The sequence below is a fragment of the Urocitellus parryii genome, chromosome 8 (assembly GCF_045843805.1).
Source record: "Urocitellus parryii isolate mUroPar1 chromosome 8, mUroPar1.hap1, whole genome shotgun sequence".
NCBI classification, from domain to species: Eukaryota; Metazoa; Chordata; class Mammalia; order Rodentia; family Sciuridae; genus Urocitellus; species Urocitellus parryii.
The window spans coordinates 108,844,834-108,864,643 of record NC_135538.1 but is presented as its reverse complement, the minus strand read 5'-3'; the positions used below and the strand labels follow the sequence as shown (position 1 = coordinate 108,864,643).

General features: G+C 39.6%; 1 protein-coding gene and 1 pseudogene across 2 annotated transcripts; both read right to left on the bottom strand.

The window, feature by feature from the left end:
• Window positions 1-393: 393 nt before the first annotated feature.
• LOC113179123 (replication protein A 70 kDa DNA-binding subunit pseudogene) lies at window positions 394-2,298 on the bottom strand (annotated as a pseudogene).
• Window positions 2,299-7,153: 4,855 nt separating this feature from the next.
• Mrps10 (mitochondrial ribosomal protein S10) lies at window positions 7,154-16,877 on the bottom strand. 2 transcript variants are annotated; one of them, XM_026383689.2, is made up of 7 exons: window positions 16,821-16,877; window positions 14,200-14,264; window positions 14,036-14,108; window positions 11,286-11,422; window positions 10,226-10,334; window positions 8,586-8,675; window positions 7,154-8,165 (listed from the first exon to the last, which is right to left on the bottom strand). In XM_026383689.2, exons 1-7 carry the CDS (start codon window positions 16,866-16,868, stop codon window positions 8,082-8,084), a joined length of 606 nt encoding a protein of 201 aa, XP_026239474.2. In that variant the 5' UTR covers window positions 16,869-16,877; the 3' UTR covers window positions 7,154-8,081. The 2 variants fall into 2 exon arrangements, with proteins under 2 accessions (XP_026239474.2, XP_026239476.2); XM_026383691.2 differs by lacking the exon at window positions 14,200-14,264 and having other exon boundaries at window positions 16,821-16,874.
• Window positions 16,878-19,810: the final 2,933 nt, after the last annotated feature.

The following is a 19,810-nucleotide window of genomic DNA, read 5'->3' as shown; positions in this document are numbered from 1 at the left end:
CTGTTTTATGCCACTAAGTGTTCAATGTTTTCTAAGGTAGCATTAGATGACCTGAACATTCACGAACCTGCTCTGCATCCTCTTCCCCCCCTCTACCCTGAGTGACACATTTCACTGTTTGCAAAGTTAGGGTCAATTACTTGTGACATAGTTGCTGCCTGAAGATAACAAAATCTTAAAATCGACAAAAGCCTGAAGTCAGAGGGCGGGACCTGGGCTATCACCCCTGCTGCTGATCCCCAGGTCTGACAGTTTGCACCAGAGCCCTCTGGGCACCTCATCCTCTGCCTGGGTCCCAAGAGGCTCACAGAGGTGCTCTGACTGTGTAGGTGGTGCGAGACTGTCATTGGGGGTGGGAAGAAACTGGCTCCATTTTAGTTTTTTCAACTCTGCTCACTGACATCGCTGCATTTCTCTGGTGTTCAGGGTCAGCCTTCTGCCATAGTCTCTGCAGTCCACGGGCTCCACGGCCATCATGGTAGCTTTAATTTGGCACCTTCTTGTAGGTCTGAAGTTTGACCCTGATTCTGAATGTGAAAGTTCGAAAATTGGTGATCTGAAAAACTTCTTCAAATGCCTGCTCATTCCTCTCTTTTAATTCCTCAAGAAAAGCAGTGTTTTGTCCACAGATGGTTTCAGCAGACTCCTGGAAACAAGTCACTCACTGATTCTCTTGGAAATCCGTGATATTCACTGACAAGATCAAACTGGCAAATTCACTGTCACACTTTTCACAGTGGAATAATCCATTCTGTTGGTCAATCGCTTTCTCACTGCAGTTCTAGGTCAGGCAACCTGGTGCACATAGTTCTCTTTGCAAAGACACACCACTGTTGCCAAGAGCTAAGCTAGCCTGCCTTGTCACCCTGATCAGGTTCTCCCATTTAACCTCACGTAAAGGTTTTCCAGTTGGAGTTGCTCCCTGCTCCTCCTCCAGTCTTTAGATCAAGATGGAAACACCATACAAGGCTTGTCCTTGTGAGTCCAACCATCCCCAGAGTTTAGAGGCCTGTGGGATGTCAGGATTCACAATGATAGTGCTTAAAGACAGCATGGAAAGAAAGCCTCCATCAGAGACTTTGGCTCCTTCCATGGCATCACGGGCTAGAACCATAGAACTTGTCAGCATCTTCTCCCCAGAGAATAGCAGTCACTACTTGCCCTGACAAGTCCATCACAGAGATGCTTCTTTCAGCAACTTCTCAGTTGTTATACTTTGTTGCGATTTTAATGGCATCTTCATAGCTCTTGCAGATGCCGATTATGTTCTCTATGTCACCAATCTCTGTGAAATCAAACTGAATTATTGGTAAATTATGACCATCTTCACAGGGCATAACTGAAATCTCATTTATTGGAAGTCATCTCATAGTCTTTTTTGGACTGGGGATTGAACTCAAGGGGCACTCAACCACTGAGCCACATCCCCAGCCCTATTGTGTATTTTATTTAGAGACAGGGTCTCACTGAGTTGCTTAGCACCTGGCTTTTGCTGAGGCTGGCGATTTCTCCTGTCTCAGCCTCCTGAGCCGCTGGGATTACAAGCATGTGCCATTGCACCCATTCTCATAGTCATGTTTAACAGCTGAGAATTTTTTGTTAGTGATCTTCAGGGTGCCTTTTGAGAAATAATACCCCTTGTCAACTTCAATAAGGGCAAGAACTTGTCCACTTGATCACTGAAAGCACTAGCTGTGATTTCATCACTTTCATCAACTATTTCTTTACAAAAAAGTTTTCCTTCTCCTCAAGAATTGCTCCAGGTTCTGGTTACACAGCATTGATAGTCCACTTGGACTGGTAAGGCATGAGGCTGGTGATGGGTACCACTTTGGACTGTGTTCTCCCAGAAGGATGCAATAGACTGGTTCCTTCAGGTGTTCCAAATGTTTCTGAGGCACCATAAGCCTTAATTACAGTGGAAACCTCTCCGGAGTTCCCATTCTGTTGCTGGGGCTTGCTGGGCGGTGGATTGACAGGTGAGATGGGAGAAGGAACTTGCTGCTGCCAAACTTCATCCCAATTGTTTCAGCTGAGTTCAAAACTTCTAAGTCCATCAAAATAATTAATCTCCTTCCATCTTTCAGAGTGTTAGCAATAAATTGATGAATCTGGCAAATACAATTGTTGGACAACCCTTCTTCCTTAACAAGGGGATTCAATCCATCTCACACAAGCAGTTGATAACAGGGTGAACTATTTTCTGTTGTAATGGGACAGGCGTTGATGAACTGGCAGATGGGCTTTATAGATGCATCTCCCTGTTGCAGTGGCCCTCTTGCTCAAGCGGCCAACCATGTCCACAGCACTAACTTCCACCTGTGCTGGCCCTCCTTGGCTCTCCTGTTTCACTACGGGTTGGATTCTGCATCCTCTTCTTTATCCCTTATTCACTCCTCAGCTTGCTCCAGCTGATCGTTCACCCCTGTTGGTCCACAGAAAAGGTTTTTAAAGGTCTCCAGGGACCTACTTTTCTTACTTAATCTGCCAGATTCATCCTACTTCACCAAAGCACATTCTTTCTCCAATTGCTCTGGGTTTTAAGGCCCTACACTCCTCTGAGTTCTCTCTGGCTTCACCAGCTGTTCATTTCCTCTGCCAGTCCCTTCACCAGCCTCTGAATACTCTAGGGTTGCCAGGCTTGTCCTCAGTACTCCTGCCTTCCTGCTCTCTCCCCTGATTTCACTCATTCCCTTGACAGTACAGATCAGTTACAGACTGAGAGCTTCCAATTTTTTTATCTCCATCCTGAACCTTGCCCCATAACCCCAGGTGCTTGCATCCAAAGGCATACTAGATGCCAATATCCAGATTGCAAACTTAGCAAATCAAACTTGTTTCCCATGAATTCCCCCAACTCTTCCTCAGTCATTACATTTGATTAACTGCTTAGGCGCTCAACTAGGAATCATCTCTGTCCCTCAGAACTCATTTCACTCTATTAGCAGGTCATTCTGTCAGTTCTACCTGCAAACTGTATATACTGAGTCTCATCGCTCCTCATCAGCGATGTTTCCAGGCCCACTCACCTGGCCCACTGCTACAGATCCCTAATGAGCGTCCCAGCCTGCTTTGGGCACTTTTACCCAGCAGCAAGAGCAGCATATTCTAAAACCTAAATCAGATCCTGTTGCTCTCCTGCTCTAAACCCTCCTATAGCTCCCCATTTACATTGAAGATAAATTCCATACTCCTTCCCACCAGTGACACACTCCTTACGTGACAATCCATCCTACTTCCATCTTCACATAGTGCAAACACACTTGTGAGTCAAACCATCCCCAGAGCTTAGAGGCCTGTGGGATGTCAGGATTCATTTATTCACAAGCTCATTCTAGGATCAGAGTCTTAGCATTTAATGTCCCTCCTGCTTGAGTTGCTTCCTTCCCAGGATTCTCTCCTCCTCAGAGAACTCACTCCCCCAAGGAACCATTCAAGAAATTCTGACATTATCCTATTTTATTTTCTACATAGTTCTTACTGCTTATGGAAACTTCCCTCCTGACTTATTCTCTATATTCCCCACTACAGCCTATTCTCTATGAGGAAAGGAACTTCACTATGTGCATTACTGAACCCTCAGGTTTAGAAGAGTGCTTGACACATATAAGGAACTCAAGTCCTTATTGAGTATCCGAGCAAAGTGGCAGGGTCAGTGCTGAATTCATAGGAGATGTCACTCCTTCCTTTCACAGCTCAACTCCTTCTGGATTCCTCTGAGCCCAGATTAGGGGCACGGGGATAGAGCACACGCCTGTAATCTCAGCAATTTGGGAGACCGAGGCAGCAGGATCTCAAGTTTAAGGTCCGCATCAGCAACTTAGCGAGGCTGTAAACGACATAGCAAGACCCTGTCTCAAAAAAAAAAAAAGGACTGGGATGAGTGATTAAACGTCCCTTGGTTCAATGTTCAATTCCCAATTCTAAAGAAAAAAAAGCAAGCCTCATAATCAGGTACTTAAAAATTAAAAAAAAAAAATGTGGGATTTTTGAACTGGAAGAGGCCTTGACAATGAATCTCCCCAGTTGTTTTCAAACTTTCTCATCTCAACACACCTACAATCACCGTGGCCACTGGCAGCTGTAGCTTTCTATGGCCAGCATCTCAACTGGCTTCATGTGAGGGTGGCATGAGCTCTGTCCATCTCTTGGTGTTTTTTGACATTTAAGCCACACTGTGGATAAATTAAGGTCAGTACGAGTCACAGGAATGAAAAGCTGACTAAAATTTATTATTCTTGATTATATTGATTACTTCTTATATATTGATGTCTTAGACTGTTGTTACTGTAATAAAACATCTGAGACTTAAAAAAAAAAGACAGTACTTCTATTCAATAAATTTTTGCGAATGAACTACATCATAGACTTTGGCTGAGGAATCTAAATTTTGATTGGCTTTTTATGTGGGTCAGTTGCCCATGACTTACCCTAAAAATACTGCTGAGCTACTGAAGTATAAATATATCATTTTTAAAGAGGATTAAAAATCCACAAAGAGAACTGATAGCTTGAAGAGAATAACAATAGTAAGGATTTAAGGAGGGCAGGGTTAGGAATTGAGAAAGGGATTTGCAAAGAACCCTGGGGATTGCAGGCAGTCAGCCATAAGCCTGGTGCAGGAACAAAGGTGTGTTTCAAAACCACAGACCAGGGTCTACTGAGCCCCAGTCAGGCCTGGCCCTAAGCCCTAATGTCAGCCACTTCCATGCCACTGTCCTGGGGGCCCAGTAGGACCTGCCTTGCTGAAGCTCAAACTCTCATGCTGCCCCTTCACACTCTGGCCCTGTGCCAGCAGCAGGGGACAAACTGTGTATTCTGGTTCTTGCCTTTTTGCACATTTAACTTTTATCCCTTAGTTCTTTCCCCTAGTCAGTCTCTTTACTTCTAAGCTTAGAGGAAATGAATATATTTTGCTAATGTGAAAAGGAATCAAACCTGGGATTTAGGTTTTAGTACTCTGCATTCATAGTGGCTGGGGAAGATAAGGCAGGAGGATTGCAAGTTCAAATTCAGCCTCAGCAACTAAGCTGGGGATGTGGCTCAGGGGTTAAGCACTCTTGGGTTCAATCCCAGGTACTCCCAACCCCTGCACAAAAAATCCTGCATTTAACACATTGACATTTGTTTCTCAAAGCCCCTTTAAGTAGACTCTAGGGTTGTCCCTGTCACTAATCTGAACTTAAATTAATTTCACCAATTTTTTGGCCTGTTTTATCCTCCCACTGAAAGGGCAACTGAATGGGCAAGTCAGAACTCTTCCAAGGTTGTTTTTTTTACCTCCTGTAAAGGCAGATAATAATAGGAATGACTTTATTGGGTTGCTAATGAGTTATCAGATAGTAAATGACTGCCCACATGAAGTTTAGCATGATATATGGTATCTATAATAAGCATGTGACTGTTTCCATCTAAACTTCACAGCCATACTCTAAGGTAAGTACTGTCCCTTCCTGGGTGACAATCCAAGGGCCTTTCTAGCTGGTTCTTCAACAAGGCAGCACACGAGCATCTAAGGCATCATCACAGTGGTGCTGCATCTAGTAACAATGATTATTTATCCAGTGTCTATTATCTGCCCAGCACTGCACAACATGCATTATCAGTTATCTAATTTAATACTCCAATCTTGGTAAGTAGATACTAGTTCTCACATTTTACTAATTAGTAAATTGAGGTTCTGACAGGGTTAAGTACCTTGCCTGAGCTTACAGCAGTTTGTGAGTCTGAACTCTTATCTGATAGGCCTGTTTGACTCCAAAGTCCACATTTTCTCTACTCTGCTACTCAATAATAGTGAAATAAATTTAATTTAACGCAGGAAAGGAATGCTTGTTGGCAAGTAGAAACATTAGGGGACTAATGGTTTTAAAATAACTGTTTTATATATATATATATATTTAATGTTATGAGTATGTATCATTTCTTTTTGAAAAAACTGAAACTTGGCACTGAACTAGTTTTGTTTAATAGTTATATCTGCAACTTTGAACAGAGCAGAAAATAATTATATTTGATATGCTTTACATGAGAGAAAGCAATAATGAACTTAGGGCTACACCTTAATGAAAAATAAATCTTACTTTCTACCTGCCTTCTGGTTCATTCTACCATCAGATCCACTTCTCTCATGAAACCATGGAATGTGAGACCTGGGTACTGCTTCTAATTTTCAGAATATGCATTTTACTCAGGACCAAATTTAAAACAAACACCCCCCCCCCCGCCCCCAATCTCTTCTTCAGTCTATCAGGATAAGAAATTACCTTGTTTATACCAAAAAGACTTTGAATATGCCAAATACTTTGTTGCAAAAGAAATATTGCTAATTTCTGCTACATTTGTAGTTAATTGAATATTTTCCTTAAAATAAGGGTTTAACATAAAAGTTGAAGTGCTAGGATAAGCAACCTGGTTTACAGCATAATTAGTATGAAAACATCTAGAAATGGACATAGCCTTTGAAGGAGTCCTTTCTCATAGTCATTGTTGGAGGTGAGCACAATTATAAGTGATTTACATTGCATATGTGAGTGTGTATGTGTACACATGCCAAAAAAAAAAAAAAAAAACCTTACATGTGGACCTATACTTATTTTTAAAGACCTGCCTTTTAAAATAAAAGTGTGTCACAAATTGCTGCTTTGCTAGATGCAGTCATTATCATATTGCTTCTGTCTGATTGACTAGTTAATTCTGAGGCTTATACCTGGGATGAGTATGCTTTACACATTTGTGAATGACAGTCAGTAACTGAGCTAAGGAGGTCATGGGGCACAGGCTATAGTTCTTTTCATGTTAATCACAATAAAGTAAGTCTGACACATAAGTAGGATGTATTCAAAACACTGATACCTGATAGCAGATCAGTTTAAAGGGAAAAAAAACCTGAGAAGTCATAATTACCCCAAAGATGTGAAAGAAACCACAGACACAGACCTGATTCTGCTGTAAAAAAGAAACAAAGCACCCTCCTGAGGTTGCCATACCAACTGTTCAGTCCATTGTACTCTTGCATCTTTCAGGGTTTTAATTTCATGGAAAAGTAGACATCTCCAAATAAAGCAAATGAAAACCACCAAAAGGGCTTCCTACTGGGGACGAAATTAAGGAAAAATATTTATCTGGGTCTTCAATGTTTAAAAGACATTAATTCTATTCAATTACTGGTATTTACTACAGTAGTGAGTGCAAAGTTTAACAAATAAAAGCTTACTGAATGAATCACAGGATGAATGAAATGACACATAGTAATTTCTTGAGAGCATAAACTCCACTGTATGAACCTTGGAAGCAACCCTGTAGGTGTTTGGGTTATGAGAGTTTAGTACGTGTCATAAATGTGCTTCATCTGCTGCAGGTATATCCACATTCAAAAATGTAATGTTTAAATAAGGTCAATCTGTTGGTTATTACCGCCAACACAGCATATGCTAGCCTGCATGAAGGTAAAGATTAAAACCTTTAACTGCTCAGTGTTAAATTAACCAAAGGTTCTCTTTTGAGGAAATTTAAAATTAAAAAAGTGTATGAAAAAAACCATTCATTTTCCAATATGTGAAATACTATAAATTAAAATCAGTAGAAACTAATAATAGAACAATAGCAGAACAAAATATAAAATTTGACTCTTGGCCCAGAGTATCCAAGTGGTTCGCTTCTACTTTTTATTTTTTGTGGTACTGGGGATTGAACCCAGGGGAATCTCTCACCGAATCACATTTCTAGCTCTTTTCTTATTTTGAGATAGGCTTTCACTGAGTTGTTGAGGCTGGCTTTGAACTTGCTTCTGCTTCAGCCTCCCAAGCAGCTGGGATTATAAATGTGCACCACCATGGCTAGCTGCTCAAGTTTTTAAAACTGGAACGGAAACAATGACATGGATAAAAAAGAACAAAATGTCTTTTACTCCATTTCAGCCTGTCATTAAGTTTCCATTCCCTGTTTTCAACTGAACTGGGCAAGAGGACTCAACAGAGCAGTGAGGAGAACTCCAGACTGCCTCAGCTGCAAGCACTCTCCACTCAAACACACACATCTGGCCCACTCTTCTTTCAAGTCCAAAGTGGTTCCCTGAAGCTTCATGACTTGCTTTCTTCTTTTTCCTCTGGTACTTGTTTCCAGATTGGCTCCTTGATGTGATCTGGTAATTGTTCTAACCGTGTCTAAAAACAGAAACAAAACTATTTAAATGATCTTTGCTACAAAGTGAATTTGTTAATTTTTTAAATCCCCTTTGCCTTTTTGTAGGAGTCTAAAATGGGGAGAAGGCAACTTGATATACGTAAGGCATTTGTTATATATATATATAATTTCTTTGATCCTCAGTGATCTCCAGGGAACGCTACACTATGTGGTCACCAAGTTCAGACAACTAGTAGGGAGGAAGACTTCAGAGATGGCTCAGTGAGGATGTGGGGGGATTCTGAGATTGCACAGGAATGGGGGAACCCCCAGCCATTGTGCACACACAGCTTCCAGTGCGACAGATCTTCCCTTCCACTGCAGGGGCCAAGACCAGGCTGCGATATACCAGGCTGATATAACACAGGTATCCCCCAAAGAGGTAGAAATTCAAGTCCTACCTTCGTTATTTCCATGGCAACTCCTTCAGGTAAGTTTCGCTGAATATATTCCAAGTAGACATCTGCTGTGCATCCAGTTAGATGCTCTAACTAAAATATCAGACATAAAAACAGTTCATGGTATGCTGTTAAAGCAGAAATCTTTGGTTTTTTTTGTTGTTGTTTGTTTTTTGGTAAAAGTGAAGCCTGGTTTTCCTCTAAGAATCTTTAACAGACTAAAAAAAGAAAAAAAAGAAAGTATATCCTTTGGCTGAACTAGACATGGGGCCCTGAAGTCTGCTTCTTACCAGATGCCTCCCTAAAAGCCAGGGGTCCACAAAACACCAAATAAAACCAAAAAGAAACAAGACTAGATTACCAGATACAGTTAGTTTATGATTTTTATTATGCTCTACAGCAAGATGATTCTGCTGACATAGATAAAATTTTGAGTCTTTCTTTATTCTTTAGGGTTGGGGGTATAGCTCAGTGGTAGAGGGTTTGCCTAGCATATATGAGGCCGTAGGTTTGACTCCCAATATCACAAAAGAAGAAAAACAAAAGGATTACTTAGACCTTTTTCCTTTAAAAGTAGGAACCTTTTCTTAACATATTTGTGTACCACGCCCCCCAGCTTTTTAAAAACAACTTTTTGGTAGTTGTAGATGGACAAGATGCCTTTATTTTATTTGTTTATTTTTATATGGTGCTGAGAATCGAACCCAGTGCCTTATGCATGCTAGGCAAGTGCTCTGCCACTGAGCCTTTTTTGCCATACTGGGGATTGAACCCAGAGCTTCACACATGTTAGGCAAGCATCCACAGCCCCCTTTTTTTTTTTTTATTTTGAGACAGGGTCTCACTAAGTTGCCAGGGCTAGTTTTGAACTTAAGACCTTCCTTCCTCAGACTGCCTGTACTATCTTGCCTTGCTAACATATTTGTATCCTTAAATGTACAGTGATTTCATGTAAAACACATATGCTTTTTTAAAAAATGACACTTATTAATCATTCACTGTGTGATAGAAGTATTCTAAGTGCTTTACCCAAATATGTCATTTAATCCTCATGCTAACTTTATGAGCTGGGTTCATTATTATTTTCATTTTATAGATGATGCACACATCACACAGTTAGCAAGCACCAGAACTTGAACTTTTTAATACTGTCAGTCTGACTCCAGAACTCACAGCTTCCTTTAATAATAAAACTATACTAGCCCTAGTGAACAGATAAATGAATGATAACAGTTGAAAGAAAAACCTAATGCTGTATATCATCATCACAGAAAAATCCCATTAGATTGTGGAAATAATTATAAGTTGTATTAAGAACTAGGATTTTGAAGCATAGAACAAAATTATTCCAGTGCTATCTGATTATATAAAAATTAGCTGACATAAAAAGAAAAAAAAACTGGAGAGAAAAAAATTAGCATAATCTGCATTTATGCATTAGAGTATTTACTACTATAAAGGATGGCTTGGAGTTTGGTTTTTCTACTATGTGGCTTCCATGAACACCAAAAAAGACATTTGCCTTCTACAACTAAAAGGTAGAGGCTGGCTAAAATGAAGTCATGGTTAAAGGAAACTTATGATACATATTATTTTAAATTCTGGATATTTAAAAAATGCCTTAATGGGTGAAATAAACTCACCTCTAAACATCTGTAAAGTGTTCTCATTTCATACTGAACTCTGTGCTTTTTGAAAATATGCACTGATTTGAGAAGAGTAAATCGCTCTATTTTCCTTGGAGGTTCATGTCTGAAATTAATGGACAAAATAATAAACTTAAGCTAAATGACATTAAAACCCATGTCACTGATACCAAATCATAATTCCACAATTTTGTAGGTCAGGCTCAAATTCAATTATAGGTATTTACTAACTTCATTTGTCAGACTGTCATCTTTAACAACTACTGTTACAAAGCTCAGGCCAAAACAAACACCATAGATAACAATGGGAAGCTTTTCCCATAGACTCAAAAGCATTGGAAACAAATTGTGAACACATTCATGCACTCATGGTTTCTGTTTTTATGCCTATTGAGTCCCTTATTGACCAAATGCATGACCTGTGAAGAGCACAACAGTGTGGTGAATACAGTGGTCATGCCTGCTGTGTGTTGTTTGAGGAAAACAGATTATGTTGATAACCACAAAATTGTATTTTGTTTTGGGAAAAAATATGGCCTTCTGTTTCTGTTTGTCAGACTGGGATAGCCCCAAGTAAGTCCTGTTCAACAAAGAAGGAGCAGGGGACAAGACAAAGGAGGCAGTTCTTCTTTACCCTGGAGTGACTCCAAAGCCATATGAAGTTCCCTACACATGCATGTACTCCTGGGTGAGTGGTGTTCCTTAGGGCAGAGTGGAAACAATGGATGCATCAGACAAAAAGATCATCACATCCAAAGGGTCTGAAATGCGTGTTTGTTCACCTACTTTACCTCCCTGTTTCATGGAGATTCATGGGCTTCTTGGGTCTCTTAATGTCAGTGAGATTTCTTTCATTATCCTGTTTACTAATTCCAGTATTTAAAAGTTCCAGTAGACAGAAAGGGATGATCCTGTTTTGGATAACATGACAAACCTAAACAACCCATCATGACTTGTACCTCACTTTATGAGCTCAGACAGATTTGGGATCAGCACCAGTTTCCTCGTTATTATACTACAGCAGCTACCAGATCAGATTAGGAAAAGTTTTACTTACACTTTAATAGAGATACCAAGTTCTTTAGCAGCAAGCACCGCAAAATATTCGTAACTGTCCAATACGGCCTTATCGTGGCCTTTTACTAAAATCGACAGACGTTTATATAATGTGTCTGGTTCATCAGAAATGGTTATCTAAAATGAAAAAGAAAAGTTTCAAGGGCTGGGAATATAGCTTAGTTTGTAGTGTTTGCCTTGCACACACAAGGCACTGGGTTCAACCCCCAGCATTGCAAAAAAAAAAAAAAAAAATTTCAATTGTGTTTCCTCTCATATTTACAACTAGAAAACTTAACATTTTATCCTTGACAAAAAAACTTTAGTTTACTAATAAATGGGAAGAAAAATGCTGAGGAACATCTTAACACTGTTATTTAACTACCTACATGCTAGCACATTTAGATTTGCACAATGACCCTCGGAAATTGTTAAAACACAGTTTAAATCAAAAGAACTTTCAAGGCAACCTACAAAATCATTAGCAGGACCTGCCAACTTAATAATTATTGAGCCCAATATTCACATTAACAATTTGTTATGATCTTTCTAGACATTTGTCCCATATGTAGTCATTTTATTCATGTACATGGACACCAAAATGGAACTGTGTTATATACAATAAGAAATAATCTCAGGGTCTGTTAACAAAAAATAACCTTATCAAAAGATCTGGATTGAGAATTACACTCTATTTATAGTTGAAGGACCATGGGCAAACCTTATTTCACTGCCCCTTAGTTTTCTCATATATAAAACACAGTAATAAGAGACCTTGCTATAGCTCATAGCAAGGAAAAACTAAGAAAACACAAATTAAAGTGCTTATAAATTGTTAAACATTGTTATACGAACTAAAGCTATTTCTATTCACTTTTTTAATTAGGTTTTTTTTTTCATGTATGCTTTGCCTGCTTTAATATATATATTACTCATGTCTAATTTAAAATATTATGACACTGACTGTACCTATAACTTCTTTCTCTTCCACTCTAATACCCAAAGACCTTAGAAATAATGGGTTTGACATTTCTGTCTGTCTTCCAAAAGGTGAATTATCTATATTTCATTCACCTGTTAAACCAGTAAATTATATTACTAATCCTATGATTCAGGGTTAAATTACTTCATCTCTAAAAAGATCTACTTACTAACCAGGAAGCTAGACATTTACTCTCAATTACTCCAAATGGAGTTGTTAGAAAAACAGGATATACTGATATCCTAAAGTTGGAGGACAATGTGGAAGTGCAAATATAGTCCAAAGATGTGTTCTGATTGATTCTTGTAGGGTTTTATATTTAAATATTAGTTTTTGCAATGTTGAGGATAAAACACAGGGCTTTGTAAACACTAGGCAAGAGTTCTACCACTAAATTAAAGCCCTTGTAGGGTTTTAATTTGTTATGAATGTTAAAAATCAGGAGATTTCTTATTAAATTCTGGATATTAGTTTAGGTTGAGAGATTTGGTGATTAGGCATCAGTAAGTCTGATTTCTGATATGGTCACTGTGGCTAGAATAAGAAGTACAAGGACAGTATGCCACTGTGCCCACATTGCCACCTCTTCTTCCAAGCCTGGCCCCTGCAGTCATCCGAGTTGGAGACCACCGTTTAAATGTACTATCACATGGGGCTGGGATTGTGGCTTAGCGGTAGAGGGCTCGCCTAGCACGGGCGGGACCTGGGTTCGATCCTTAGTACCACATAAAAAAAAAAATAAAAATAAAGGCATTGTGTTGTGTCCATCTACACCTAAAAAAATATTTTAAAAATATAAATAAATAAATATACTGCCACAGAGATATAGCCAGTATCTACTAAGTAAATTTAGTATAACACAATTTTATTTTGGTGTGCACATGCATGAATAAAATGATTGTGCATGGACAAATGTCTAAAAGGATTCATACAAAACTGTATTTTTAATAGGTGGAAATGAAAGGACTTAGAATTTGAAAGGATTTTTTTTTTTTTTTTAGTTCTCGGCGGACACAACATCTTTGTTGGTATGTGGTGCTGAGGATTGAACCCGGGTCGCACGCATGCCAGGCGATCGCGCTACCGCTTGAGCCACATCCCCAGCCCTGAAAGGATTTTTTTGAGAGAGAATTTTTTAATATTTATTTTTAGTTTTCAGCGGACACAACATCTTTGTTTGTAATGTGGTGCTGAGGATCGAACCCGGGCCGCACACACGCCAGGCGATCGCGCTACCGCTTGAGCCACATCCCCAGCCCCTTGAAAGGATTTTTAAAAATTACAAATAACACAAAAATTGGGCTGATGGAATCAGTGCTTCTACAAGGTTACATAGCTCCTTCTGGATTTCCATAATTTGTGTTCTTTTTCACTCTGAAAAATAAAGCACTGTCCAGGCCTAGACTCAGTACTTAAAATGAAAACAAAGATGTGAAAGTTACAAGAAAAGTACTTTTCCACAACATAACATCAAGTATTACAACTCCTCAATTATGCTGAGCTAAGAGTAAAACTATTCTTTACCACAGTTATTTTGGTTAAATAATGTGTTCTTTTAGAACTTATTTTGATACTCTGAAAGATAACACATGAACACCCAGGGACACTGAAAAATATGCAAGAATATGCATACTGTACATTTGCTAGTATTCCAGAATAATCTGTTTTTATTCATAATGTGTTTGGAAAACAAACCCAAATGAAATCATTAGGAAAAGTTATTGATGATGTATCTTCTTATGCTAATGTATGTATTTTCTTATACATACAGTAGGTTTGGTCAAATCCTTTGGAACATCAATGTGAAGGTTTGAGAACTGTACCCACTTCATGCTGGTACTGCTATAAGTGGGGAAAAAAAAAGAGAAAACCAAGTTAAAAAGCACACAGGCCCATTTTCTAGTTCAATTAGTCATGTCCAATGTATACTTACAGAAGAAAGGCACCATTATTTGCTGTACTGCTCTTAGAACTGTTTACAGACAAATTCCCCAAGCCCTTAAAAAAAAAAAAAAAAAGTGGGTGGGGAGGGGCATATATTAGAATTAAAGTCAATTTCCAAACCACTCAGTTTCCACTAAAAATTAAAAGATACATGATGCTTCAAATAAAGGGATATCTGATTATTTCAAATGAAGAAGTTTGGATACCTAAAAGGGACAGATTAATTTCAGAATAAATAAGAGGACAATGGTTGAAAATTAAAAAGCACTCTCAAAACACTAGAATCTCAACTCCCACAAGGAAAAAAAAAAATCTATGAATTAAACATGTAGACATTAAAAAAAAAAAAGCATCAAATGTGACTTTATTTTCCCACTATTTTTTTTACAGATTAACTGTACATCTGTGCCAGTGAACACAATCCCCCTGGTGGAAGAAATATTTTTATGCAATAAAATAATTGAATATATAATTTAATTTATTATTGTCTATTTAATTTATTAAGAGTTGGAATAAGTACCCTTCTTTTGAAGCCTCATGCATCTTTTCAAGCATATGCATTTCTTGGCTTGGCTAGGATAACTAGCTTATAAAGTAACTGAAATACAGTACACACTGGAACTTGCACCCATTACTAACTGCTATGCCACACAGGGCAACAATTCAGCAATGCCAAATCCTTTCTTGTGAGCACCCCCTGGTGGAACAAAACTTTTTTGTTCTAGGAAACTTAAATGCTACTCTATACTACCTGTTTTTCCTTTAAGCTTTCCTGATATTTAAAAGTGTACCTTGAGAAAGTAGGAGCACAGAATCCTCAAAATACAATGAAGATGAAAATAACAAGTTGGCACAAGCAAAGCTTAATTAAAATAACCGACTGTCATTTAAGTGTTTTTTTAAAAAAATATATTTTAGTTGTCAATGGATCTTTTATTTAATTTACTTATTTATATGCTAAGGATCGGACACAGGGTCTCACACATGCCACAACTCCAGCTGAGCCACAACTTCAGCCCTGACTTAAATGTTTTAAAAGCCTATTTTTATTGTTTTTCTTCTCTTTACTCAAGTTGGAGACAATTCAAAACTTTTCATATTCTCCCTTGGCTCATGAGAAAAAAAGAAAACGAAAAGGAAATTAGGCAAATACAAGGTAGCAAGAAGTATGTGTCATTCTTCACACACAATCCCAAAGAAAACTTCCTCCTTGCATCTATGCCAGTGACCACACAATCCAGTTGTGCAAAAAAGGAGAAATCTAAGGAATATGACACTTCTTAGTAATACTCTTCCTCTATAAATCTCAGCTTTTAACAGCTGCCTAAAGTGTTGTTATATCCACCAATCAACTTAAGTTCTTAAATTTTCTTTTTGCTCTCTTTTTAAAAAATTTGAGAGGGCACAATGTGGTGGCATGCACCTGTAACCCAAGCTACTCAGGAGGCTGAGATAGGAGGATCCAAATTCAAAGCCAGTCTGGGGAATTTACCAAACCCCTGTCTAAATAGATAAATATATACATAGGGCTGGGATGTAGCTCAGTGGTAAAGTGTCCCAGGGTTTAAACTCTAGTACAAAAAAAAAAAAAAAATTTCTTTTAAGGGCGTGTGATTGGGGAACTTTGTCTGGATAAGTTCATTTTAGCACTTCAAAAATCTCAACTTCTAACACCATCTAAAAAACAGTGGTCCTCAAAGTGTGGTCTGAAGACCGGGGTAGGGGGATGTCTCTGTGACACTTTCAGATTTGGGAAATCAAAACTATTTTCATAATAACACTAAAATGTTATTTGAAACTTGTCTCATTCTCTCACAGTGTACAGTGGCATTTTCTCAAGGATGAATAATGTGTGATAAAACAAAATGCAAAAAACAAATATGAAAATCCAGCAGTCTTCTATTAAGCCAAATATTAGAGATCTCTGTAAAAGTGAAAAACATTGCCACTCCTCACGTAATCTGCTTTTGTTTTGGAGAACACAATTCCCATAAAATGTTAACTATGTTAACATGTAAAGAATTTTTAGTGTTACTCCTCCCATCCCCTACGGGGGATTGAACTCAGGGGCGCTCTAACTCTAAACTACATCCGCAGACCTTCTTATATTTTATTTTGAAACAGGGTCTCGCTCAACTGCCTAGGATGGCCTCGAACTTGTGATCCTCCTGCCTCAGCCTCCTGAATAGCTGGAATTACAGGCGTGCACCACCGCGCCCAGCTTATTAGGGTAACTTTTTAAACGGGTATTTTTAAGATTCTCAGTTTTATTTTTGCAAACCAAAATATAGGTAGTTAAGATTCACAAAACTGAAAATCTCTTTGAGGTCCTTATCTCCAAAAGTGGGACGGGGTCCTCTGGCTAAAAAGCCTGAGAACCGCTGCTTAAGTTTTTGTTTCTCTTCCAAAGAAACGTGTGGAGGATATCTAACCCACTTTGCCGACTTCAGAGACCATCCTCTAAATCTTTTCTCATCACCTTCCTGCAAACAGCAGCCCGGGACGAGTAACAGATATCGGGGAAGACTCCTGATGGGCTGAACAGCGGGTGGCAGCGGGAATTAACCACTGACCCGTTGGCCCGCCCAGTCTCCCCAAATCTCTCCTTACCTGCCAGAGGTGCCGGCACAGAGCGCCAAGCGTTGTCCGCGCCGCCATCTTGCTGCCCCGAACTTCCAGAAGAGCTTCCGGGGTCACAGGTGCGTCCTAAGACCATAGAGTTCGATGAAAGGAGAGAGTACGTCCTCGTGTTCCGCCACAGGAACAACCATAGAGACGTGATTCCTTGCTTTTGAGGGTTGGATCGGCTTCCTGATTGCAATCGCGTCTGAGTAGAATTACTTGAGCCCACACCTACCTAGTAATCAAGTTTCATCAGTATTTTCACCGTCAAACCATGCTTGTCCTATGGGGTTCCATGAGGCTGGAGGCCAACACAGCAAAAGCTTGGAAAACAACAACAACAAAAAAAAAAACCTACCAACTACTGAGCCCAAATCCTAACCATTTATCTTATTGCAACAGACTTGTAGTTTTGTTCCTTAAAGTTACTTTCCTTCCCTACACCAACTGGAATTCTTGTGCCCTAGGTATCTTATATAGCTCCATCTTACTAATCTTCCTAAATCATTCATTTCCTTATGTTACTCTAGTATTTGAGACTACAATGAGTGCCTTCACCTACTAAAACGAGCCCAAATAGTGCCTAGTACTTAATGTCCACAGTAGTTTAATTTGGTGAATCAGATTTGCTGTAATAAAATTTTCTTTCATTTGTGCAAATTTCTAAGCTTTATTGTTTTCCAAAGTGCTTTCACATAGGCAATTTAATGAAAAACTCGAGATTCATAATTAGGAAATTTGGATTGTAATAATCTCTGGTTTACCATTTAGCTGAGTGACTCTGGGCAAGTTTCTTTCCCACTTTGAGCTTATTTTCTCATATGTCCAATAGAGATGATAATAGATTTCACTTCAAATAGTGTCTATGAGGATTAAATGAGATACTGATGTATGATAGTTAGTACATTGTCTGCCACATAATATGCCATCAATTTCATCTACCATTTGCAACATAAAGTTTCTTGTATCTTTTGCTTCACAAGATCGTGGAGAAGATTAAGAGGATCAAGGTTATGAGAACACTCAAAGCATCTAAATAAAGCATTATACAAATGTAGTTGTTGTTTCTCCTCACAAGTTGTTATTTCTCCTTATTTACCCTATTTTGAAGGCAAGAGAACAAAGTAAAGGGTAGAATAATTTGTGCAACATTCCATACATGGATGAGAGATTTAGGAGCAGAAACCAGTTTTCCTGCCCCTCCAACTGGGCTCTGCTCAGTAGAATGTAGTCCATGTGAGGGTGGCAGAGTGGTCCTACTGCATGGTATGGAAACAGTACACATTTCACCCATGTGCACTTCGCTTGGCTCAGCTGTGCCCCATCGTGGCTGACCACCCAGGGTCCTCCTCAACATTAGGCTCTCTTAATTGTGAGGTTGGAAGTGGTCTATCTCAGCCAATGGGTTTTCCTGAAAGCAGCACTCCTGCCCCCACCGCCATCCCAACCCCCATCTGTTTTGCTGCTTCTGAAGTTTGCATCAGTCTCTCAATGACTCCTCAACTGGCCTCTGCCCCTTTGAGTAGCCTGAGTTTGGAAAGTGCTCTGCAGCCACAATGATGGTAATATTACGATTCTCTCTCCAGATTTTACACACACACACACACACACACACACATTTGTTAACTTAATCTCAGACATGAATTTTTTCCTAATTTTATAGGTGAAGAAACAGGTTCAGAGAGGAAATAACTCACTCAAGCTTGGTTTCAACTGAACCAAGATAGTTCAATGCCTTCCTTTCCTGCCCCAGCAGAGAGCTTGTTCTGATTCTCTGATGAGGCCCAGTTCTATCTGAGTCTCCTTTGGATTAAAGGAATCAAGACACCCATCCTCCACCACACCCTACTACAAAAGAAAACTGGTTTACTTTTAAAGACATGGTGGCCCAAACTCTTCTGGGCCCCAAAGACTGTGCTACAGTCAGCCTGGGACTGATGTCCTTGCTAGTCCTCTGATGGCCTTCCTGTGGATTGATTTGTTCCTGCTCCCCCAGGGCTCTGCCCTGCTTGTTGCCATGGCTTGCTGCCTCTAGCTCATCAAGTTTCTTCATTTGTTCTGTCTCAGATGTGGGAATTTGATTCAGTCTCCTCATCTTTCTTGGCTAAGCCATATCATATGTGACTGACTAGCCTATTGGCCTAATGACTTTGGGTCCCATGTCAACCTGGTCCAGTTAGCTGGGAGCAAGGGGACAGTCATTGTAAAGGGAAAAGGGGCCTGGGGATGTAGTTCAGTGGTAGAGCACTTGCCTAGCAAGGGCAAGGCCCTGGGTTTGACCCTCACACCACACAAGGGGGCCAGGTTTTGCCAACAGTAGGGCTGTGGACAGGGCTGTTTGACAGTGTGGGGATAAACAGCGTTCTGAAGCTTGGCCTATCCGTTGTGGATCTCTTTCCTACAGCCTAGACTTTCAAACATCTGACCTAATGGAGAAGAGCAGGCTCCAGATGGTTGAGCAGGTGCATTTTGCTGTATCTGCACGAAGACAAAGAGCACGTACAACAGAATTGTATTTTGATTGCACCAGTTCCATTCTTAAAAGGAGCCATTTCAAAAGATTATCTCATACATAAAAGAAACAGTCGGGCCCTTTTATGGCTGTTTTATGTAGGGATATCTGTGATCAGAGATCCCATACAGGACTCGGGGTGTAGCACAGGGGTACTACTTGCCCGGCATTTGCAAAGCCCAGGGTTCAATCCCTAGCACTGCAAAAATAAGACAAAGATCACTTAACCACTCATTTAGGAATGTGTTATTCAATTTCTTAAAATGTCTAATTAGGGTTAGTTTTTGTCAACATTTAAAATTCATCCACATTTCTAGAACACATACAACTCAGCGGACTGGCTGTCACTGAGGAAGGCAGACTGGGAAATCACGGAACACCGAATTGATTTGAGGTTGTCCCCCTGCCCCCCAGCATACCTGGAAGACTAGAAAGGTAGTTAACCAATAGTTACTGGGCATCTGCT

What these genes read in the sequence shown, in the direction of transcription:
- Mrps10 (XM_026383689.2), bottom strand. Translation starts at nt 16,868, where the DNA reads ATGGCGGCGCGGACAACGCTTGGCGCTCTGTGCCGGCACCTCTGGCAG. An exon ending in TGTGCCGGCACCTCTGGCAG is followed by an intron (nt 14,265 to 16,820) that starts GTAAGGAGAGAT and finishes TTTTTTTTTAAG; the next exon opens with GGCTTGGGGAATTTGTCTGT. An exon ending in AATAATGGTGCCTTTCTTCT is followed by an intron (nt 14,109 to 14,199) that starts GTAAGTATACAT and finishes CCCCACTTATAG; the next exon opens with CAGTACCAGCATGAAGTGGG.